This window comes from Lagenorhynchus albirostris, chromosome X, assembly GCF_949774975.1.
Source record: "Lagenorhynchus albirostris chromosome X, mLagAlb1.1, whole genome shotgun sequence".
Taxonomy (NCBI): domain Eukaryota; kingdom Metazoa; phylum Chordata; class Mammalia; order Artiodactyla; family Delphinidae; genus Lagenorhynchus; species Lagenorhynchus albirostris.
The window spans coordinates 95462796-95488015 of record NC_083116.1 but is presented as its reverse complement, the minus strand read 5'-3'; the positions used below and the strand labels follow the sequence as shown (position 1 = coordinate 95488015).

General features: G+C 37.6%; 1 protein-coding gene across 12 annotated transcripts in view; it reads right to left on the bottom strand.

The window, feature by feature from the left end:
• The window catches only part of CASK (calcium/calmodulin dependent serine protein kinase), a 387591-nt gene that overhangs the window by 117980 nt on the left and 244391 nt on the right, over positions 1-25220 (bottom strand). For all 12 annotated transcript variants that reach the window (XM_060137166.1, XM_060137172.1, XM_060137168.1 and 9 more), the window contains exons 6-8: positions 19256-19358; positions 13233-13408; positions 8395-8517 (exon numbers count right to left, since the gene is read on the bottom strand). In XM_060137166.1, the coding sequence (XP_059993149.1) occupies positions 8395-8517; positions 13233-13408; positions 19256-19358 (402 nt within the window). The remainder of the gene's footprint in view (positions 1-8394; positions 8518-13232; positions 13409-19255; positions 19359-25220) is intronic.

Below are 25220 nucleotides of genomic sequence, written 5' to 3'. Positions count from 1 at the left end.
AGATTAGAGAAGTGGCAAGGCTGGTGGAGGGCATAAAGGGCCTTTGGCTTTTATTCTGAGTGGGAGATGGAGCAACTGGGGGGTTTTTGAGCTGGAGTGACGTGATCTGGCAAGTTTAGAGGAACACTCTGGTTGTTGTGTTGAGAATAGATTGGAAGGGGGCGAGGGTTTAAAAAAAAAGGCAGGGAGACCAGTTAGGAGGTTATTGTAGTAATCCAGGGGAGAGATGATGGTAGATGAAACCAGACGGAAACAATAAAAAGGGTGAAAGGGAGATAGACTCTGAATGTAATTTTTTTTGTTTTCCCGAAAAAGTTTTACTGAGGTATAATTAGCATACAATTAACTGCACATGTACGATGGGATAAGTTTTGACATATGTATATAAACATAAAACCATCACCACAATCATAATGAACATATCCATCACTCTCAAAAGCTTCCTTGTGTCTCTGTCATCCCCTTCCCCATCCCCAGGCAATCACTGATCTACTCTCCCGTTACCTGAGATTAGTTTGCATTTTCTATAATTTTATATAGATGGAATAATACAGTACATGTTAATTATTGTCCAACTTCATTCACTCAGCCTAAATATCTTAACTTCACCCATGTTGTTGCATGTACCAATAGTTCATTCCTTTTTATTGCTGAGGGGTATTCCATTGTATAGATGTACCATAAACTTGTTTATTCAGTCACCTGTTGATGGACCCTGGGTTGTTTCCAATTTTTGCCTATTATGTATAAGGATGCTGTGGACATTAATGTACAAGTCTCTGTATGGATATATGTTTCATTTCTCTTAGGTAAATACTTAGGAGTAGAATGGCTGGGTCATTTTATAAGAGTATGTTTAACTTTTTAAGAAACTGCCAATAGTTTCCCAAAGTGGTTGTACCATTTTACATTCCCATAGGATTGTGTAAGTTCCAGTTGTTCAACATCTGCACCTACACTTGGTGTGTTTAGTCTTTTTGATTTTAGCCATTCTGATATATGTGTGTATAGGTATTTCGTTGTGGTGTTAATTTGTATTTCTCTAATGACTAATGATGTTGACCATCTTTGCATGTGTTTATTTGCCATCTGGATACCATATAATATTTTCAAATTAAGTCCAAGATCACATTATTATTATTTTGTAACTGAAAGTTCTCTTTGTATGTGAACTACTTCTAAAATCAAATGTTTTGGTATCATGTACTTACAAATTTACTTTTGAATTTAAGTAGGATTTTACAGTCAGTCCTGTCAACGCTTCACCTTATTACCAGTGAAAATTCCTAAGGAATGAATACAAACACTTGAAAATTTATTTTCTGTATTAATGACTAAGAGTAACAAGAGTTCCCTGGAGAGCAAAATGATAATCTTGAGTACACATACAACACTCAAATGTCAAAATGACTCCAAGTTTTATTTCTGCTAGTTTCCATGTGCTAAACATCTTAGAAATAATTTCATTATCTTTAGGGGCTTAACATCCTTTTCCTGCACTGAGCCAAAATAGGTTCACCAATACAGAAGACATAAGAATTTATCAAATAATTAACTAGCAGAGAGAAGGATAAAATTACTATTTTAGAACAAGCAATGGAATCTTTTCATGGATTTGTTATTGCTTGTAGATTACAAATTTTAATTGTGTTAGGTCTGGTGATATTTAATTAACGTACACTGAAGAACAAACATCAAAATGGGTTTTACATTATTTTTTGAATAAAAATTATTTTGTATCGTGATAGAATACAGGGGAAAAAAAACCCCAGGGAAGGTTTTATAAACAACAAGAAGAAAACAAACAAACAAAAAGGTACCGCATGGTATAGCAGGAAGACAACGGTCCTGGAGTTGAAAGACTTTTGTTCAAATTCTGGGTCATTTAGGTCTAGCTGTATGACCTTACATTCTCTCAGTATCAGTTGTGCCTTTTTGCAAACTAATCTTATAGGATTAAATGAGATGCTGTATAGGTACATGTTTGGTTTCCCTGAGTTTTAATAATCACTTTTATTAGTCAAGACATGGAAATCTCCGACATAAAAAAGTTTAGGAGCTTTTAAAAGTGTGTGTGTGAGAACAAATAGTTTACTAAATAATCTTGGCTATTTTCTAACTGAAAACATGTTCCTATTACATAAGAAAAAAGGTAAAAATAGAACAGTGAGAATTACAGAGGAACAAATCTGTAACACATTTTTAATTTTTAAAACTTACTCACTTTATTCATTTCCAAAAAAGGTGAACCTAGTTACAGTATGTTTTTGAATAGAGTCTAAGGCTGCTATGTCCAGTATAGTAGCCACTAGGTAAGATATATTTACATATTTTAGATATAATAATATGATAAATATTTAAATATAATTAAATATTCAGTTGTACTAGCCACATTTCAAGCACTAAACAGCCAACATGTGGCTAGTGTCTATCACATTGGACAGTGCAGATATAAACACTGCCCTCACGGCAGAAAATTCTTATTGGACAGAGCTAGTAGGGGGTCTTTCCTTATTACTACTACTGAACTGAGGCTAAAATCTAACTAAATTTCACTTAAAATGAAATTGTTCAACATTTTAGGCATATGTAACAGAAAAAATTTCCACTGCTTTTTAAGAAAAAGGGGGGTTTCATTCCCTTTCTCAAGCCCTTTGTAGTCTTTGCAGATAGTACAACTGTGATCAAGTCTCTGGCTGACGCCTAGTGTGTGTGTGTGAGTGAGAGAGAGAGAGAGAGAGAGAGAGAGAGAGAGAGAGAGAGAGAGAGAAAGAGAGAGAGACAGAGAGAGACAGAGAGAGACAGAGAGACAGAGAGAGACAGGGCCTGGGGAAAGCGGCTTGAAAGATACATGTCATGTCTGGATTCTAGAGCCAGAAACAGGCATTGGAGCTGATTTTTAAAGCACTCCCCAATCCACAGAATAAACTCTTCTTTTTCCAAAGTCTACTTTTTTTAGTTAAGAGTTCTTGATAACAAGGAAATTAATGACTCAAAAGTGAAAGCAGCTAACAGAAGATTGAAAGCTAGAGAAAAGAAGTCCGACAGCGGAGGGACCCTAGGACTCAGAGGTGTGATCCTGTGGTGATATATCTGGGTGTTTTTTGGCCTCCTAACATATCCTCACCTGGGTGTGAGAGCAGCCCACAACATGGAAACTCCCAGGGGGGCGCAGACAAAATGACCCCCAAGAAAAGCCTCCTCTCTTTAGCCAAAGGACTGAGAAGAGGTTGGCTCTGCAGGACAGAACCCTTTTGACTTCACCCACTCCATTCCAGGGGATCACCATGAAAGAAGCCAAGTTCCTCCCCCTCAGAACACTTTCTACCAAACCAGCCCTGCCTGAAGCAAAGAAGAGCAAAGAGGTGGCACCCCACCCCTAGAGAACAGGGGCAGGATTACAAAGAAGAGGCAGCTGGGGAAGGAGGGGCTTTGGCACATCCCTAGTATACCCATGTGTAAAACCAATGACAACCAACAGAGCAAGAACTTTGAGACTAAACTATGGTTTATGAAGTACCTCCCAGGTTCCAAATGAGCCTCTGGGTAGCATACAAGTGGGACAGACTAGATGAGTATTGCAAAGGCATTGAAAATGAAATTGGCATTTGAATCACAGCCCATAGAAGTGGACTAGGACATGTGTTCTGAACCTAATTGGGTTAACTGCCTACCAAAATAGAAGATTTAAATAAGAATCATAGTCTCATAACATAATAATACTAAAAATGTGCAGCAGAGTATCCAGAAGTACTCTTCATACTAAGAACCAAGAAAATCTCAACTAAATTAAATTTAAATTTTGAAAGTTTAAAATACATCACTTCCACTCTACATGTTTAACCCTTCTACAGGCTTCCTAATTCTGAATATCTTGAATCACTCAACTGAGCTTCATCAATTTTCCTTCCTTAATCGCTCTTGGTCTGGGTATTTCTTTCCCACTCCCACTTTTACTCCCTGCTCCAGGCCCCTGTCGCTTCGTAACTGGACAGCCCAGCTTCTATAGGATCTCTTTGCTTCTACTGCTTGCATCCCGACAGGCAACCCACCTGTGCACAGTGTCCACAGGAATTATATGAGCATACTGCTTGCCCTGTATCATTGCTCAAAAGCTTGCAGTAGCTTTTAACTCTCTATACCCTAATATCTAAAGTACCTAGTTTGGCATTCTAGATATATTCTTCCCTCAAACCAAATTTTCAGGCTACTACTACTACAACCCTTCAAATAGCTGACTTTTGTATTATGCCAGTGTACCCTGACCCCATCCCTGAATGCCCTGAACACTTATAATGTTTTGCCTGTGCTCCTCTGTACCTCCCACATGGGCCCCCTTCAGTCCTACTAACATGTTACGTGCAGCCCTCTCTGGAGCGCTGGCCTACAGTGACCTCTCATGCCCCGCATTAGTCTTCCTGGGCTCATACTTCTGTATTCTTGTGAGGTGCTTCTCACGTGTGACTTCTTTGAAGTTATCCTTCTGTTTCTTTATGTTATATTAACAGCATTTGAAAATTCATTTCACGGGCTGACTATGCCTTTCTCTCTAATAGGTTGGGAAGTTTAATGCATAGCAGACTGTGAACTCTATTTCTAGTGAACACCTCTTCTGCTTACCATTCACTAAGGTGAAGTGGAGAGAGAGATACGGACATAGCCAAAAAAATTTTTTTAATAAAATTCTGCTTAAATTATGATTCCTGATATTTTCTAAGCAGATGAAATCACAAGATTGAAAAAAAAAGTCTGTTAAGGTACCTCATACCAGAAAACAAGTAAATAATAACAACCTCAAAGCATTATAAAAATGAGACAAAAGAAAAAAAATAATATTTTTCTGTATTAAACAGTCCTACCTGAAACTAAAAGTAATGTAATATGAATTCAGAAAAATGTCTATAGCAACGTGTCTTACACTTTAATGAAGTACTTGATTCACTGTCCCTTGTGCACACTAGATGCTGAATATACATTTAATTGGTGTGTTGATTGATTTTTCCAAAATTCAAATTGATTAGCCTAATATAAATACCCTTTTTGTCTTTATTATAGTCAATATACTTGGAGTCTATATATATTAAGGCTACAAAGGGTGTGAAAAGAGCTCAGTCGTTTATAAGAAAATTACAATCTTATTTGGCCTTACTTTTGTTGGAATGAATATTTACAGCAAACAGCACTAATTTAGATAAAAGTGTTAAATACATATAATTTAACAACCACAAGACACTCACATATTAATTGGTCTATTTACTCAAATTCCCTTTTGAGATGGTATGATTGAACAGGACTTTTTTTTGTGGTTTGCCAAAGAAATAATAATTGTTTTGGACATAAAACAACGGTATCATGACTTTGGGTACTCTTCATTACAAGGATTTTCATCATTTTATTTCTCTACATTGCAGTTATTCAGGAGTTTTTCATATTTAAACCATAGCTTAATTTTTTTTTTTTTTTTTTGCGCTACGCGGGCCTCTCACTGTTGTGGCCTCTCCTGTTGCGGAGCACAGGCTCCGGACGCGCAGGCTCAGCGGCCATGGCTCACGGGTCCAGCCGCTCCGCGGCATGTGGGATCCTCCCGGACCGGGGCACGAACCCGTGTCCCCTGCATCGGCAGGTGGACTCTCAACCACTGCGCCACCAGGGAAGCCCCACAGCTTAAATTTTAGCCATTGCAAAATTACCACCACTTATATGCACAGAAATGATTTAAAAGTATACATGGAAAAGTACTGAAATATAAGCCTGTTCTCATCAGCTAGATAATATTCTCATTGAATTCTTCCATCTTCAGATTACACACTGCAGCGAAGGTAAACTGTAGTTCAGACATGGCACGTGACACTAAGCTCAAACAGCCTCCTGGAATTTTTTCATTTAAGTTACGGACACTTTTTGTCTTTTGTCTTTCTGGTGCCAGAAATCTATTGTGTATTAAGCTCAGATTATTTGGAAAAAGAACTATAATCATTGCAGGGATAAGGGTTTCCAAAAATAAATGTTATTAGTCAAGATATGCAAGATAATGAAAGCCAAATTTTCCAAAGGATCTTAAAAATGACTAATATGGCTGCCATTTTCACTGTTATTTGGCATTTAAACTAGCTTCAAACAAACAAAAGATCCCCATTATGAGAAACTGAGGCAAAGGAAAAATAGGAGTCCCCCCAAATGGTTTATTTCTGGGAGAAAATAAGTACAAGAAAGTATCTCAGAACTGTTTACTCTTTTCAGGAATAGCTACAACTGGGGAAATTCAAGTCAAGAATAACTAGAACCAAGTATCAGAGGGTTGAATGCAGATGTGAGAAGTAATATTCTTAAGGAGAATCAAGATCCACTGGAATCTCAACATTGTTTGATAATATTATTATTCCTTGTCATCGCTGTTAAGATACATTATTAATCTATGTTTAAATATACATTATTATTTTGCATAATTTCTGGGGAGGTAGCATGGTATAGTAGTATGAACATTTATTCATTCACTCATTAAATCATTAACTAATATTTATGAGCACCTACTACATGTCAGACACTTTCAAAGGTTCTATACAGAAGTGAACCAACTGCGAAAAATTCCCACTCTTATGCAGCTTATATTTTATGGGAGTAGACAGATAAACAAATAAGTAAAATATAAGTATGTCTCATGGTGACCAACACTATGGAAAAAACTAAGGCAGGGAAGGGGGATAGGGACTACTGGTGGCAGGGAACATTCCTTCTCTCAAATTTTAAATTGGGTGGTCAGGGAAGATCTTACTAAGAAGCTGATGTATAAGCAAAGACCTGAAGATGGTGAGGGAATAAGTCATGAGGATACCTTGGGGAAGAGTATTCTAGGGAAAGGGCACGACTAACACAGAGGCAATGAGGCAAGTATGGGCCTGCTGAGGAACGGCAAGTATGGGCCTGCTGAGGAACGGCAAGTATGGGCCTGCTGAGGAACAGCAAGGAGGCCAACGTGAGGGAACAAAGTGAGAAGAGGAGAGTAGTAAGGGGTGAAATGAGACAGGTATTGGGGAGCAAAACTGTAAACTAAATTAAGAATACCTCAGGGGACAGGGCCTAGCCTAAAGGTATAAATTCAGGTGTACAGATAGCATTTAAAGCCATTAAAACTAGATGAGGTTTCCAAGGGTCTGAGTGTAGACAGAAGGAGGAGGGGCTGTGGCACCCCACTGTGAAGACCTGGCTGGGGGAGATGAGAAAGAATCAGCACCATCTGAAAAGGAGCAGCCAGAGAGGTAGAAGGGAAACCAGGAGAGCAAGGTGTCCTGAAGCCAAGGGAGGACAGTGTTTTGGAAGGATGGATGTCAAATGTTGCTGATATGCCAAGAGGGAGAAACCTGATATTTCGCCACTAGACTCAGCAATGTGAAGGTCAGCAGTGACTTGACAAGAGCTATTTTAGTGGAGTTGGTAGGATTGCAAACCTGGCTAGGGTGGGTTCAAGACAAAGAGATGGGAGAAACTGGAGAAAGTGAGTAGAGATAAATCTTTCTAGGAGTTTTGCTGTCAAGGAGAGCAGAGAATAGGGGTAGAAGCTGGAGGGGGTGGTAAGGTCAGGAGAAGATGTGTGTTTGTGTAATAAAAATAAACTGTAGCTTGTTAGATCCAACAGAGGTAGGAAGTTGATGATGCCAGTAAGCGGACACATGTGAGAGCAGTGACCTTGAGTAAGTGAACTGGATAGGATCTTGAGTACAAAGGAAGGGGGTGTGGCAGGCTGAATTAAAATCCTGGCTCCACCACTGACAACTTTTGTGACTTGGGGCAAGATTCTTAACCTCTCTGAGGCTTAGTTTTCTCACATGTAAAGTGAGAATTTCCTGGAACTGTTGAGCAGTGTAATGTCTTCATCAAATAGTACTGTCTCATTGAAGTCCCAAGTTATACCTTTAATACTTCATCAGCAGGATGGGATATAAAAAGAACTTTTAAAATCTGCCTTTTTCCTAAGATGATAAACCCATATCTAGTATCTACTGAAATAAAAATAATGCTATGAAGTACACATTCACACCCAAAATAATGATAATCACTTTTTAATTATCACACAGTTGAGTGCTATTTCCGTTGTTCATGTTGCACATCTTTGGAACATGTGTTGGTAGAGAACAAATAGGCCTTCCTCCCTGATGGATTCTGCCTTAATCCGCTTTTGTACCCTCTTGTGATGAGAGCTGAATGTCACTCGAATGGTACATCTTCTTAGATGTTTACAGAGGATGTACAGAAACAGCAAATAAGACGAACAAAACTGTAACGAAAAAATGCTCAGGAAAAAAAAAAGGGTGGAAAGGGGCACCTTACAGAGCAATGCATTCCTGTCACTGGAACTGTTTAAACAAAGTGTAGATGGCCACCTATGAGCTCATGTACCTTAAGCCATGGGTGATTCAGCGCTTCATAAACAGTGATCCTTTCAGCAGGATCCAGCATCAGCATGCGGCGTACTAGGTCTTTGGCACTTTCAGAGATATGGCTCCACTGCCTTGGATTCATCTGAAGAGGAGGAAAAAGGAAAATTACAGTTATGTCCAGTGAGAAGTTAACATTCTCTGTTATTTAATATTCCTATGCTGTTTCAACATGAATAAAATTCTTGGAGCAGGGTGGAGAAATCTGATTCTAAAGGCTTGCTTTCTAAGGAAGAAGAGGACAGATGCAATTCTTTTTCTGTTGTTGTTCAATACATGAGAATTTGCAGGAGTAACTATTTGTTATACATGTTCTTCTTGCTATATATGTAATAATATTTTTAATAATTGAAGAATAGAACATTCATGATTCCAGGTTCTACCTCAGCTAAAATAAAGAGTCTAGAATGTAGACTCTAAAAAGGTTAGAATACTTTGATCCAGAAAGGACTAAAATAAAATTTAAAAATTTGAAGAAATATTTTAAATATTTTGCTTTTAAAACTTGGAATTGGCAGTAATTGTGAAGCTATGCAAAGTAGCTTTTATTAATAGGAGACTTTGGTCACTGTATGTCATTTTCAGTATTTAGGAAAAAATATACCATTACTAAAGGCCTTACAAAAAACCCAATTCACTTGTATACTGTTCTTAAAGAAGTTACTTTTCTTTCTCTTTTAGAGATGAGACAACTAAGCCACAAGGTAAATTAACTAAAGTCAAACAAAAAAATTATGAGTTGTTCCTAAGACACACAGCTTGTGAGGAAGGCTGTGGATCTATGAGGAAAAGAGTTGGAAGGCTCCTGGGAAAAGAGGTATGTCTGAGACCAGGAACCAGGAAAAAATGGAAAGCAATGCTTAGGGCTTGGAGTTGGGAAGGTAAGTGGGGACAGGAGGGTAGAGATGGAGTAGGGTCTCACTCCCTATTTAATATGAGGAAACTGACTGATTGGGTGAGCTCATGGGAGCTGCCTGGTGCCAGGAGCTTTACGCAATGCCATGGCTTTAAGTGGCAGAGACCTTTGTCACCTCCTAAGGGAGAAAGATGCAGAATAAAGTCCACAACAGGTTAAAGGCAAATGAAATCACAACTTGCATCACAGTACACATGAATCATTATGATCTCGCCAAGGGTTAGTATTAGACATTTCGCTCTGGCTAACGTAAGGCTTTGTTCTAATAGACGTGGAGTGGAAAATGTTCCATTTTCTTTTTCTAACAGGCAGAATTCCAAACGATAGTCACTTCTCTTGTCAGATTCCTTAATTAAATGAATACCATGAGACTGTTGAAATATTGTCATCCTACTGAAATTGTGATCAGTTGACGAGTTTGAAATAAGGAAGTATGTGATTAGATGGGGCTTAGGTAGCCTTGTTTCCTCTTCCCCATCTTGGAGCTGATGTAGTCTTTAAAGTCTGAATGATCTGTCCTCAGGAAAGGGGTTGAGAAATCATCTGAAAGTGGTGGTAAGACTTCTGAAGTGAATAGAGGTTGAGAAGTATACTCCGCAGTCCTTTTTATGAGGAAGCCCAATCCAGGGTTTTCTCTTCCTTTGGCAGAGAAGACTAGTTGAAATTAATTTGGGAGGTTGAGTACATAAGGGGGAACAAAACAGGGCTATAAAACAGTCTCACTTATTTGAATACTAAAGCCAGGCAGCTAAGGACTCCTGCTGTGTAGATACCAACTGGCTATCCAGAAATAAGTGATATAAGATGACACTGTATCTTTTAGAGACTTTGTGAAATATATTTCTGTCCTTTATAAAAAAATTAATTGAAATTAAATGTTAGCATATATTTTAGCTAAATAGTATTCTCCCATATTGACCTTAAAAGATCAAGTAAGCTAGTAAACAAGAATAAAAAGTTAAATTAAAATCATTTAAGACCAGTAGTAGTTTATAAACTATGACAATTTAAATGTACTACATTTAAAATATGTCATCAAAATTTTCTTGAAAATACTCATAGAGATCAAGGATTTTAATATTTATTTTGTTAAGGGCGACCAGGGTGATAAAATGATATTTTTGAGATCTGCTTCAAAATAATCTAGTAGCATGTGGAATATAGATAAAACAAGGCTGGCTGTACGTTGATAAGTGTTAAAGCTGGGGGTTCATTATACTATTATCTCTACTATTTTGTTTGTTAGAAATTTTCAGTAATAAAAAATGTAAAAATAAATGCAGACACAATCACAGCACAGTATTTTTTTTAAAGGCCCAATAGGTTCATCACTGATGGTAGAGATGGATCTATACTTCAAACTAAGATGCTGAAAACCTGAGGCTTTTGTAAGGAAAGCCATGAATATAAGTGAGAGGTGAGGTTAGCCAAGTAATAGTAAATACGAATTAACCTCAAAGCTTCAAACCCCCAGGTACAGAAATTATGGTATAGCTGCCACCATCCATCTGACTATATTATACTATAATGCTAAGAATAGGAAATTTTCAAACAAATTTTTGGACATATGTGAACAGTCCAAGTTTTTTTTTTTAAACAAAGAAACAAAGATAACTATTCAATGCTTTAAAAATAGACAAAATCAAATACCAGAAGCTGTTGGAATGAAGCACATTGCCTTGGAAACCAGGAAGTTAGCAACAGAACAAACACAAAAGAAGAATTCTATTATTAGCGAATGCTTATAACTCAAAAAGGCAGGTGGGAGATTTTAATATATGGTACCTACGTCATAAGCCGCTGTGAGGATGAAAAGAGTTAATATAAGTAAAGTGCTTAGAATAGTTCCTGGAACATAGTAAGTGCTATGTATGAGTTAGCTATCATTATTGCTAGTATTATTATTATGCTGATGCATTATTGTGTTTATTTTCATATGCTAGTATCTGTGATTTCACTTGGCAAACTTCAACCAGAAAGCCATAACCGTGCATTCCTGATAGCCACTTACAATTTCAAGGGATTGGAGGGGGATGATTACTTACAAGCAGTTTCCTGAGACTTTTAGTTACCTTGAAAGGATTGATTTTATTCCCCAGTGGTCAACTGACTCTAAGAGAAGCAGAAAAACCTATACTTAAAACATCTTTCTCTGTTAACAGAGTTTTGGCATATATCATAATCCAAATAAAATAAAAGACAAACCTGTATGCCTTTATAAGCTGATGGTACATAAAGCCCAAGGGAAAAAAAGTACAGACCATTCTCACCTTCTCACTTCCACAAGCTTCAGTTATGGCTTAAAGGATAAGGCTACAACTCTGAAACTACTTTACCTTTCATTTCTTTTTTTTTCTTTTTCTTTATTTGTTTCAAGTCCCATGTAAAATTCTAACATAACTGAGGAATTGGAAAAAAAAAAACTTTAGGGGCCTCACAGTTTTGGAGTGTAGTGTTATATAAACCTGTGTGTATCGTTTTATGTTGCCAGGCATGGCTGAAAATGAAACAGTGATTCTGTTGAACAGAAAGTACATGTGTTAATAATAACGGGAGGAAAAAGAACTTCCTCAAAATAAGCTGCCCTGATTTGATATCCAGACACATACTCCTCTGTGCTTCCCATACAGAGCATCCTATTCCGTCAGCCATACAAGGTAGTACAGGGCAGTAAAGTATAAGAGCTCGGGTAGTGAAACCAACCTTAAGCGTATTTCTAAGAACCCCCTAGGTCTTTTTGGTATAGCCACTCATAATGTCAGTAATGACGTCTTAAATTACTTGGTAATGAAAGTAATAATGTACTAATCAGGAGTCTGTGAATAGTACATGCAGTTTCCAATTCACAGTAGCCAAAGATGAATATAAATATTTAAATCACACCAAAATGGCTCTAAATTATATTATGAAATGCCATTGTGATATTGGCATTTCAGTTTATCCTGGAAGGTAAATGGCAAATTTTTCAGCTGTGCTGGCTGACTACATAAAATGCAATAAAATAACATGTATGATAAAGCAAAATCAAATAAAGGCTAATAGACACTAAATCTAAAATTAAGATAAAGAGTGACTAATTACCTGGATGAAATTTCCATTTTAACTTTACAAATCAAGCAAAAAGTAATAAAAATAAAGCCCTTTTCTCAAATTACACAAAGAAGGGCCAAAGAAGTTTATTTTCCAGCTTAGCCTGAATAAGTGGGTTCGGTCACCAGACAGCTAATGGAAACTATAAAATCTGGGCACAGGTTTGTCACAAACACCTTACCCAGGGTAAAATAAAAGGTCAAATTTGCTCACAATAAATTCCAAGGAGCAGTCCAAATTCTTTCCCTGAGCTAGAATTTTATTTGAAATAAGTAGGGCACTAACCAATTTCTTTGACTTAGCTAAAGAGGCAGTTTTGCTAGAATGTACTTGTGGTAAAAAAATTTGATTTTAGTGTGGCTTTATGACTCTGAGAGCCCAGGACTCTTACACTGTTGATTTAGCACATGGAGGAAAAGGGGAACATCCATCTGATCTCTGGTTTTTACACTGTATCAAAGACGAGTGGGGACCCTGTTTTCTGGACTGAACACAGAGTTGGAATCCAAATACATGGGATAGACTTTAGAGGCAGCACAGAGGGAATGAGAAGGGAGGGGTGAGGCAATAGTTGTTTTAAAGCCAGTCACCTGGATGACAGTTCGGCCGATAGGGTCAAATTTATTTGAGGCCTTTGTTGCCTAACAAGGCTGGTGGATCAATGATGCAAGCATCTCTGACTGGGTGACTATGTGACAACCAGAAAGTAGTCCAAAGACAGACAGCAACTTCAAAACACATTTTTCAGAATAATTTAATCTCAATGGAAAAATAAAACATTCACAATATGTTACCTTATATTTTCCTTTAATAATGCCTTCAAACAATCTTTCCTTGGTTCCATAAAAAGGCAAACAACCGCTTAGCAGGATAAAAAGGATCACGCCACAACCCCAGACATCTACAGGTTTTCCGTAAGGCTCTCTTTTGACAACTTCTGGGGCCATAAAATGAGGTGTTCCAACTCGTCCTACATTTAAAATGACAATATCAAGGAAAAATGTTTACATAAAATGGGCTTTTTGTTTCCCATTTGAAAACTGAAAATACGAGAACAATAACAGTGTGAATGACAAGGTTAACAATGCAAATATTCTCTTACCACCTCTCCCCTCCTCTATAAAATCAAGGAAAAAAGGCAGAAAGAAAAAAATTTTTATCTAATCACGTCTTGAAAGTATTGAGCCCAGGAGAGGTACTTTGTCTTCTAACACTGTTACTTCCTACTGAATTCCATAGGATGCATGGTAAGTATTTACCTATTTGTTGCTTCATGAAGAAGTTGTTTAAATTTTCTAATTTTTACAAGTTTGAAAATTACTAAAAATACAGAGCAGAGGCAGGGGCGGGGGGGGCAAGTGAGAAAATATCTGTAGAGGAAAAGATTACTTTTGACTGTCAAATAGAAATTCTCAAATTAAACCTAATGCTTAGAACTTTTATTTGGAATATGAATCTGAAATCCTGTTCGGTTGATTTTAGGAATTAATTGCAGCAATTACCAATGGTTAGTAAGATTTTGTTATAATAAGATTTTTTAGCTTCCTCCAAATGTTAACATTTGAACAGAATGAGAGCAAATATATGACATAAACCAAAGTAAAATCATGAAGCTCCTCCCATTCAATCTTCTTTGACTTCTATCTTCTTTGAAATGCTTTTTTCTTTTTTTCCTATCAAAGTTAGGTTTCAGGAAGGAATCTGAAAGCAGTTGTTTCTACACTAGTAACCATCTTTAACTCACCATCCCAAAAGAAGTCTTTTCTTCTACTGGAGAACGAAAGGCTTGTACCCTGTAGGGAAATTACTGTGGGAGGGGAACTGCCCACCAGACTTGGCAGCTCTTCTAGCTCTATGCAGGCTCCTCCTCTCCTCCCTTTCCCTCTACAGCCCCACCCTCATCATCACGAGTCCAAGATAATTTTTATTTTGAAGCTTGCACAAAACTTTATGTAGAGCTCAGAACTGTGATCAGAGTTTAAACACAGACCTCAGAGATCTTCTAATCCAGCTAGAGAGAATATATCATAAAAGTCTTGTTGGTGATTGTCAAACCTGGTTGGGATGAGAAGGATAAAGCAGCTCTTAGCTTGTGTCCTGGGAATATTCCTTTGCTGCAGATCATAATGGTTCCTCTCCTTCCCCCATAATAGAAGAGATTAAGTTCAGGGTTCAGGGAGTGAAAATATTTTTATTTAAAATGTATAGTAGATCAGTGAAAACTCTACTGGTTAGAAGGAAAGATTTTTATTTCCATATTGCCCCATTTGGTTTCCTCAAGTAACAAAAAGAAGTTCAAATGATGAGAACTAAGCCTTCTACTTCATTAATAGCCTGGATAGGGCAGTGCCCTTGGAGAATTTGCCTTGGTCTGATGGACAGGAGCTGGTAAGAGTAGGGAAAAGCAGGGTAAGAGATCAGAGTACTGGTACCAGGGCACCAGCCAGGTACCTGCTGACGGTTGGGATACTGCTTTGAAACTCAACTTGACTCCTACTATTTCCCTTACAAGGCAGGACCAAGCATCTCAAAATGTAGGCCTCAATCTGGGACTAGTCAAGAGCCACCACAGCCAGTCCCAGACATCCAGGGGAGGTTCTTTCCATTTATCCATATTGAAGACTACCCTGGTTCTGGAGAATTAGGGTTCATCCTTGAGGAATATACATGTCTTTTGGTTCAAGAATCTGCTCATAGATGAAAGGGGAAAAGACCATGGTAGAAAGAATACACAGGAATGATTTTTTTTTATTGCATGAAGATCGGGAGGTGTGAAAGGACTGGAGTCAACCTTTAACATACACCAACCTCCTCAATTTCCTGGTCTGTGATCACTTGACTTTTCCTTCTTTGTGGTCACTTGATTTTTATGACTTTGACCACAGAATTCTAAGAATGGGAGGCCAATTACCAAGCCAAATTAAATGTCACTGTATATGAGACACTTCCGATGTACATTTAAATGTTACCTTTTTTGATAATATAATAAAAGCTTATTACCTAGAACCTCAGGGTGGGGAGAGCTGTTCTGAATAGGTACGCATTCAATACTTTAGGACATGGATCTTTACGCACCGAAACCTTTTTACTTTAATAATTTGGGATGGCTCTCTTTGTACAATTTCCTGACTTCTCTTACACAAGATGCTGTACATAATTTAACCTCTTCTTGATGACTCAGAATTATCATTGTGGATACCAATGAAAGAACTCTGGTATGGAACCAAAATTGCCCTTGGGAACTTCAGAGGTATGCAAGGGTTCATTTCTTCAGTACCAAAAGGCTGCTGTGCTTTCCAACTTTTGGTGTCTGCTCAATGTATTTCTTTCTGTCAGGCTTTCATTTCTTTTCTTTCACTATGCTTACTCTAGCCTTGTCTTCTCCTAATTTTTGCATAAAATCTGCTATAAACTGTAATCTCATTAGAAACCAGATTCTTTCATTTAGTAAAAATTTCCTAAGTGCCTGCTAGGTCCCAGACACAATCTAGGACCACTGTGGGCATACAAGAGATAAGCCATGGTCCCCCCACTTGCCCTCACAAACCTCAGTCTTTGATATAATTACAAATCCCTGCATCAAATGCTACATGGAGGTATGTAGCCCAGATAGCTATGGTAATATGGGAGAGAAGGAATAGGGTTACCTCACTTGGGATGGTGAAGATCAGCCTGCTTTTAAGAGATGATTGTTAGCTCAGCCTTCAAGAATACTTAGTTAACTAGATACATAAAATGACAAAAGGCGTTCTAACCAGAGGGAAGAGCAGGTGCAAGGTATGAAGGAACACAAATCCACAAAAGTTTCTGAAAAATGGAAGCACGTCAGCCTCAGAGTGTGTCTTTAGATGCTCACTTGAGAGAACCATGAACAGGTATTAAGGGCAGGAAATGCCTTGCTGCTATTATAATTATTTCCTAGGTTCCTAGATATATTCTGGATAAGTGAGTTTTCCAAACAGCTGAGTTTCAGATAGGGGAAGTGTAAATATACGTAAATGGTTTTTACTATATGGAACATATAAAGGAGAGAATTCTTTTCTATTTGGAGAACTGAGTGATCAAAGATTCTAATCTGACAGGAAAATAGCTTTCTGTTAAATATTAGCAAATGAGCTGATAAATAGTAAAATTTTTAAAAGTATTGATACCTTAAACAACATGAAAGCTTTTTATAAGAGAAATCATTTATCCCTTATCTACATCTGTAGACTGTATTTTAAAAGACATTGCAATGCTTGAAGTAGTTATTTCAAGACTGCAAGGAAAGGTATGTTTAAGAAACGACAATATTTTGACCATCACAAAGCATTTTAATTCTAGAAGAATTGAGAAAAATAAATTTTGCATAACTGACACACTGTGGGTTAAAAATCAGCTTTAAAAATATACAATTTAGGGGAAAGATTCATGGACTTTAGGAAAATAGATTAACATGTAAAAAATGTCTGGGTAAATCAAATGAATCCGTTTTTCCCCTTCAGTTGAGATGCACAGTAAAATATGAAGCTCATACCATTTTAAATACTAACAGGATGAAGATCCAGACCAAGAGAAACAAAGACACTATAATATATATAGCATATAAAAGGAATATAGCATATATTATATAGCATATATAGCATATAGTATATAGCATATAAAAGGAATTCGTTTTATTTCATATCATCCCATCAACCGTGAGGATGTAATCATCAGAAATCATGTGTTATTTAATTGTGTAGTCTTAACATGGGGGTGAGTTGTACAAATACCGGATTTGAGAGAGTTAGTTCAACAGCAACGTTTGTTTAAAAACAACAATTTAAGATTTGTAGTTGATTACACGATTAATATGAGCCAGCAGTGTTACAGCGTTGTCCAAAAAGCTCATGCAATTTGGGCAGCCTGACAGAAATGTAGATCCACGGCAAAAGAAGTGATAACCTCAAGCTTCTGTGCGCTTGGAAGTACCTGTATTTGTGCTCAGTTTTGGCTCTGTACTTGGTGCACAGTCAGGAGACTCTTAACCACTTTATGTGAGGAATGGCTAAATTAACCTAGGCAAATTAACTTGGATAGGACCTAGGGGAACATTATAGCTGTTTTCAAGCATCTGAATGACTATCATATGGAAGAATTAAAATTGTTTACTGTGGTTCCAAAAGTCAGAATTAGGACCACTGGGTGGAAGTTACAGGACGACAGACTTCCATTCAACGCAAGGATGAACGTTTCAATACTTAGGAGCTTTCCAAAAATGGAATGAACTGTCCTGGGACACAGTGAATTCTTTGCCATGTGAGGAATTAAACTAGAGCTCAGCCCTTTGCTGGGAATTTTATGAGAGAATTCAATCATTAGTTACAAGACTGGAGAAGTTAAGGCCCCTTCGAATTCTGAGATTCAATGATTCTGTGATTAAACTGTTCTTTGTTACCTGACCTTATGGTCAGTCCTCTAATCACAGATGAAAAATTTCAAAACTTTTCATTAGTTTTGAATTTACTAGTTCATTAGAATTAGAAGGAAAAAAATCAGTTTTCAAAACTATACTCAACTTGCAGTTTCTCAGATTCTTGGAAATGATTAGAAGAAAATGCAAAACTAGAGGGCTTCCCTGGTGGTGGAGTGGTTGAGAGTCCACCTGCCGATGCAGGGGACACAGGTTCGTGCCCCGGTCCGGGAGGATCCCACATGCCGCGGAGCGGCTGGGCCTGTGAGCCATGGCCGCTGAGCCTGCACGTCTGGAGCCTGTGCTCCGCAACAGGAGGGGCCACAACAGTGAGAGGCCCGCGTACCGCAAAAAAAAAAAAAAAAAAAAAAAAAAAAGAAGAAAATCTAAACACAATTTAATTTTAGAGGGCAATGTGGTAAAATAATGATTTAAAGAATACAACTATGACTCATGGCTCATTTTTCAGAAGATGGTCTATGTTAATACTGCTTCAATGTTTTAGTAACAGTGAATTAAATGAAATATCCTGTGTAAAAGATTATTTTGATATTTATCATTTGTTAGGTATTTGAATTTAATACTGTTGATATTGTTCCTCTTTGTGAAGGCTGGCAGTACTTCGAGATGGAAAATATAAAGCAATGACTAGAAGATTGGTAGTCTGCAGAAGGGAGAATTAAGTAATTTGCAAAACTAAAGAACAAAACTAAAAACAGGGCAGCATTCTGAGCTGGAATCTACTGCAAGGAATAAATAAAACCAAATACTTGAATCTGTAATTAGCATCTACCTTTGTACACTGGTGAAGAAAGTTTCCATTTGAACTTTTCTTCTTTTGTTTCTGGCATGGGAATTTTCTAATTATGTTTGTTTTGGCTAATAATAAAATCAGTCTGTACTCACATCTGCTTGCTCTTCCCAAATACACAGATTGATGGCTTGAGTGGGACTCTTTCACAAGTGGAAAGAGGAAAACAGTGTGAAATTAAAAATTAGCCATAGATGTAACCTGAAAGTAGTTAATCCACACATTTTAGATTTGACTTCGTTTGGCCAGTTCAACTTTAAAACTCACTTTGCCTCAAATATCATCTTCTTCCAATACTGTTTTAATCTTTGTATGTTGGGTCTCTTCCCTGTTAAGTGTTGGGGATACAAAGAGTAAAAAGACAGAGTCTATTATCTTAAGGGACTAAAATTCTAATTATGACTACAGAATTATTAAATTCAACACTACATTACGGCACTTTTGTGGGTGGGTTAGGGCGAGGTAGAATGCGGTATGAAACACTGAGGATGGACTAATATTTAGTCTGAAAGTTTTACACCAGCCTGAAAGTGACGAGGTTTTGAAGGAAATTTTAAAAATAGTGTTCTTACCTCCAGCTACAAGTCCAGACTCCCCTAATTGAATAGCTACCCCAAAGCCCCCAAGTTTAACAGGTGCCGAGTTTTCCTTTGAGGCAAGGAGAACACAGTGGGGCTGAAAAGAAAAAACAAACAAACAAACCAAAGTTAAGGATTAACTGAAGACGAACGATTCAATTTACACAAAACCGAATAACATGACCATATTGTAATACTTTAAAAACTGGAATTACTTTGGATGCTTGAATTATTTCTCTATTCTCACTTCTGGCTGATTTCTCCAAAGACTCACCTGTTTTATCCAATATTTTTCAGGAATTATTTGTTTCCAAGACTAGGGTGTGGTGCTAGGAATTACTTAGGAAGCATGGATGTTCAAGACAGACATGTTTTCTGCCTTTTCATGCAATATTTTCTTCCTTTGAGTGACACTCTACATTTAAGGAAAAATATATTTTATACCTGTGTTTCTTGTAACCTCTGACTTGACCTACAGAGCCACTGTATCTTGGCCCTTAGGGGATGTTGACGGCCCTTTCTTTGTCCACTCTCCCACCATCCTATTTCTTTTCTTTATTCATTCCGCCCCCAAATAAGAAGAGTCAGATTTAATGACTTTAACTGAGCCTGGCTCCTGGGGAATTCAATGCTCTTCCTGGGGTCTTTTCTCTGGACCTGCCCTTCCTCTCTGTGGGAATGGGAGGTGAGAAAGGAGAAGGGGGAAAGGAGACTACTTGGCTGGCCTCTAGTCCAGGGTAAAGACAAACTCCCCGAGGAGCAGCTGCTTGACCAGGGCTAAGAATCATATGCTTTGTGGAGGAGCTTGTCCTCTGCATCTGCCTCTTTCTGGGACCTTGTTGGGGCTGGTGTCAGGAAAGCATTTAATTGTAGGGAACTTTGGTCTCTGCTCAAATACTATGCTCCCCAACATGACTAACATTACATATGCTATGACCTGATCTTAAAATACCAGTTAGTGAAAAAGGTAAGCCTCTTCAGGCTTGGAAGATAAAAGTATTTTTTATTCTGTCCTATACTTGCTCATACATAAAATGACACAGTTTTAGTTCAGGTTTAGCCTACATGAGAGTGGGCATGAAGAGACCTGTGCAATAAAACTCTGAGCTGGTACACCCGGAGAGATGTTTGATGATGGATACGCAAAAGTGGGAGGGATCCTTACTCTGCCCAATGAAAGCATCAGGGTTCCACTTTGGAAGTTACTTTTTGTCCAAGGCTGTTTAAAGACCTTTACGATAGAGTCTAGCACAAAGAAAGATGAGCCCTTGAACATAAATGTATGTATGACTGTGTATGAGTTAGAGAAAGAGAGGAGAGAAAAAGCAAGTGTACTGGAATGGTGAGCAAACTGCAGGAAGACACAAAGTAGCCAGAAGGGTCTATGGAAGAACAAGCAAACCTCTATAGAAACCAATTGATAAAGAGTGCTCTCCCTCAATGAGAACTTTCAGCTGGTTCAAATAGAGATCAATGACAACAGACCTGAAGAAAAAAGCAATAGCCCTGGCATGATTGTAGTGTGGGGCACAGCAAATGAACCAGCCTAGAAAAGGGTGGCCATGATGCAGAAGAAGAAAATACAAACTAGACCCAGACAGGGTTTCCTGGCCAGTGTCTTCAACACCTTCTTAGGAAGGAGTAGTAGAAGCTTAAATCAGAATCCCAGAGTATATACTTTATATAGTTTGTTGACTATATTTATGCTTAAGTTAATGTTACACTGAGATCTATGTATCCAGCAGCTCATGGATTCAGTCACTCTCAACAAACGCTTAAGTGAGATAAGTCATAAAATTGGAATTTAAGATAGAGAATAAACAAAGAAACCAACATACGTAAATGAATACAAGACTAGGTAGTGTTAAGTGCTATGAAGTAAAATTAGGCTGGTAGGGAAGTAGGTGTGACAGGTTTGAAGACTAGGGAGCTGCTATTTAATAAGAGAAGGGGTGTCAGAGAAGGCCTCTCTAATAGGGTAATATGTGAACACAGACCAGAATGAAGTCGCAGAGCAAACCACATGGAAGCAAGATCTTGGTGTGGAGGATAATAAGTACAAAGGCCCAGAGGCACGAAGGGGGTTGGTAAGTTTGGAGAAGAGTAAAGAAGCCAGTGTGTTGGGAAAGGAATGAACAAAGGGAAGAGTGGTGGAAAATGCGATTCAGATGATCAAAGACCCTGTGGTCTAGGGTTTTGAAGTCAAGGCCAGAACTCTGGGTTTTAGGCTGAGCAAGATAGAAAACCACTGGAAAGTTTTGAGCAGGAGAGCATTAAGATGAGTTTTAGGTTTTGAAAGGATCACTTGAGCTGCTGCGTGGAGAAGAGATTGCAAGGGCACAAGTGTGGAAGAAAGGAGACCAGGTAGGAGGCTTCTGCGGTTGTCTATAATGATTTATAGATTTTTAATATTTTTGATGTTTTAATCAATTGCAGTCATTATTCATTTTCATGCTCGAATTGTCCTGTTTTTGGCCAGTGAGAGCCCCTACTTAAGTCAGCTTTTATGTCCTTTTGTAAGACTCTAGGAGTCTGATAACTTCCTTGCTTTCAGGCACAAGGTGTTCAAGGCTTGTCTTGTTCATTTCTCGCCCCAGAATTGGAGCTGGCCATTTCTCCAAACAGTCCCATTTCTGTTTAGTGGGTAAAGGTACTTAAATCCACAATATGGATATTAGGTATAGTACTGCTATTAGGTTATCGCCGCTTCGACTCTTCAAGCGGACATAGCTAAAAATTACTTATTTTTTAGAAGGAAAAACATAAATCACCAATTCATACTGATGCTTCTTCCTACTCAATTATAGTTTTTAATTTTACTTCTTCGATTTTGTCAGATAATGTTGGTACCTAATGACATTAACATAATCATTCATTTGCTTTTTCCTTTAATGTGTGTGTATAAAAGTTTCAAAATAACAACATTTCCATTACCAGTAACAACAAAACCACTGTATGCTGTTTAGGATTTCTTCGTGATTCTTTTCGTCAGATGTATCAAAATACTGTTTTACTATTCAACAAAGTAAGAATTCATGAGTCTATGCTGATGTAAATAAGTAAATGAATGGGGAGAAGGAAAAGCTTTCCTTTAAGGAGAAAATCAATTCATAAATGTAGAATAAATTCTGGCATTAGAAAATCACCATTGGGCAGTTATCATCGTAATAACTGAGTCAGATAAGAACCAGCAAAGGGTTCTAACTAGTGGGTGAAAGCTTGAAGAGTGACAGGATGTTTGTATAATCTCAGAGTAGCTCCCCACAGGATACTTACTAACTACAAAAGGTAAAATGTTAACATATGGGGAATCTGAGCGAAAGGTGTCTGAAATTCCTTGTACTTTTCTTGTACAATAACTTTTCTGTAAATCTAAAATTATGTAAAATGAAAACAAAATAAAACAACCCACCCTATTTTAAAGTCACTTAAAAGAATTCTCCTTGTGGTTATACTTTCAATTTGTTACATAGTGAGGCCAATTTGTTTTAATTAGATTTTGGCTTAATTTGGTGTTTTAATTATACAAAACATGTACACAAAGTTCCAAAGGCAAAACCATAAACAAATACCTTTCAGAGAGGCCTAGCTTTTGTCCCCTCTCCTCATTTCTCTCACCTCATTGGCATTAGTTTTTGGTTTATCCTTCCATTGTTTGGTTTTGTTTTGAAAATGAGACAATACATACAAATACTCAAAATTTTCACATAACAACACGTGCATTAGATGACTCCATAGCATTACCTAGACATCTTCAGGGAGGTTTGTTTTTTTGTTTTGTTTTTTTAAAGAGAAACATTTGCGCGCTGATGGGAAAGATCCTGTAGAAAGGAAAAAACAACCCCAGAAGAGAAAGGGGATGGGATATAATATGCAAGTGGGAAGGGGGTTGGCCCTAGTGACAGCGAAGAAGGCAGGATACAGGGGCACCTGTAGATGCAGGCAGATGTGGATGTAAGAAGATGAGGAAGTTCTCTTCTGAGCACTTCTATTTTCCATTTACTTGAAATAAAAAGTGATCAGCAGGTGGAAGTGAGGAAGGAGAGGGGGTTGTTGGCAGAAGAGTGAAGGTGTGAAAAGGGTTTTCAAAGAACATGAAAATGAACTAAGACAGTGGTTGGCAAACTTTAGTATCATCATCACACAGATCTGCTGGCCTACATCCCCAGAGTCTCTGACTCATAAGGTCTGGGATGAGCTTAAGGATGTGCATCTCTAACAAGGTCCTGAGTGATGGTTTTTTTGTTTGTTTGTCTTGTCCTGAGTGATGTTGATGCTACTGGTCTAGGAGCCATACTTTTTGAGAACCACCAGAGTAAGGAAATATAGCAGGACTGTTGGCAGCATAGGGGCCCACTCGAGGTTTGTGGTCATGAGTTTGAAGCAAGACCAATCAGCACTCTTCTGTGTTTGTACCCAGCAGTCCTCATGTTAGCTGGTGAGGTTCAGGCCTGGAGTGGGTGGTGAGCTGAATTTAACAAGGGTTGGGATCTAGATAAGAAACGCCGGTAATATCATAAATGGATGGCACCAAACAAGCATATCCATTTATTTCTTCTTTTCTACTTCTATCTTTTGTATAAATAAAAAGCTAAGATATCAACAGAGTTCAAGGAAGAGGAAGGGTGAGCAGAAGAGCATGTATGGGAGTAAGCTGAGAACACCAAAACAAAAAGCAGAAAGTTCAGAATGAACAGGAAAAAGCTCATATAAAGGAAGAACTAAGAAAAGCTTACATTCAAACCTGGTCACAGTAGGGTCATCAGGGAACTGAAGATTAAAACAGAATTAGTGTTTTGAAAAGGGATGGCTTAGGTGTGGAAAAATAGCTAGCATGATAAAAATTTTATATTAGATTTTATGAAATAGAACATATAATAGATAAACACTATTTAGTCATTTAAATAAATCCTGCCAGGATCCCGAAAAGATATTTGTACACCTATGTTTATTGCAGCATTGTTCACAATAGTCAAGAGGTGGAAGCAACCCAAATGTCCACTGACAGATGAATGGATAAAGAAAATATGGTATGTACATACAATGGAATATTACGTAGCTTGAAAAAGCAGGAAATCCTGTCACATGGTACAACATGGGTGAACCTCAAGGATATTATGCTAAACGAAATAAGCCCGTCATAAAAGGACAAATACTGTACGATCTGACTCAAATGAATTACCTAGAGTAGTCAAAAATCATAGAAAGTAGAAAGGTAGTTGCCAAGGGTAGGGGAAGAGGGAGAGGGGGCTAATGTTTAGTGGACACAGACTTTCAGTTTGGCAAGATGAAAAATTTCTATATATAAACACAACAATGAGTATATTTAACACTACTGAACAATATAAATATACCTTATAAAGTATAACAATATAAGTATACTTTTGCACAGTATAAATATACTTAACACTACTGAACTGTACTTTTTAAAATAGTTAATTTAATGTTATGTTTTTTTAACAACACACACACACACACACACACACACACACACACACACACACACACACAAATTCCTCCTAGACCAATACAGTAATCATCTTCCTTCTCAGAAGTTCTAGAGTGAAGTAAGAGCTACAAAATATTTTTATTCTGGCAATTTAAAAATATTCTGTCCCATGTGTCATATTTATAACAAACTAAAAGCTCTGGAGACTATGATGTTTAGAAGAGTGTATGTACCCAGAAATAATTAGAATGTTAGATAAAGCCCAATGAGTTAAATATTTAGTGTAAAGTAAACAAAGCTACAGGGTAACAATTATGAGGAGGATATTAACTAACTTCTTCATTTCAGATGGCAACAAAAAAGAAGAAATGACGTTAAACTGCAGGGCCAACAGTTACATAGAGGGACAGATAGTGGTTAAATATTGGACTAGGACCACAAAAAACCCCTGCAGAATTACTTCATTATTTTCTTTAAAATATAGGAGATATTTTAATTTACTTGGGAGAG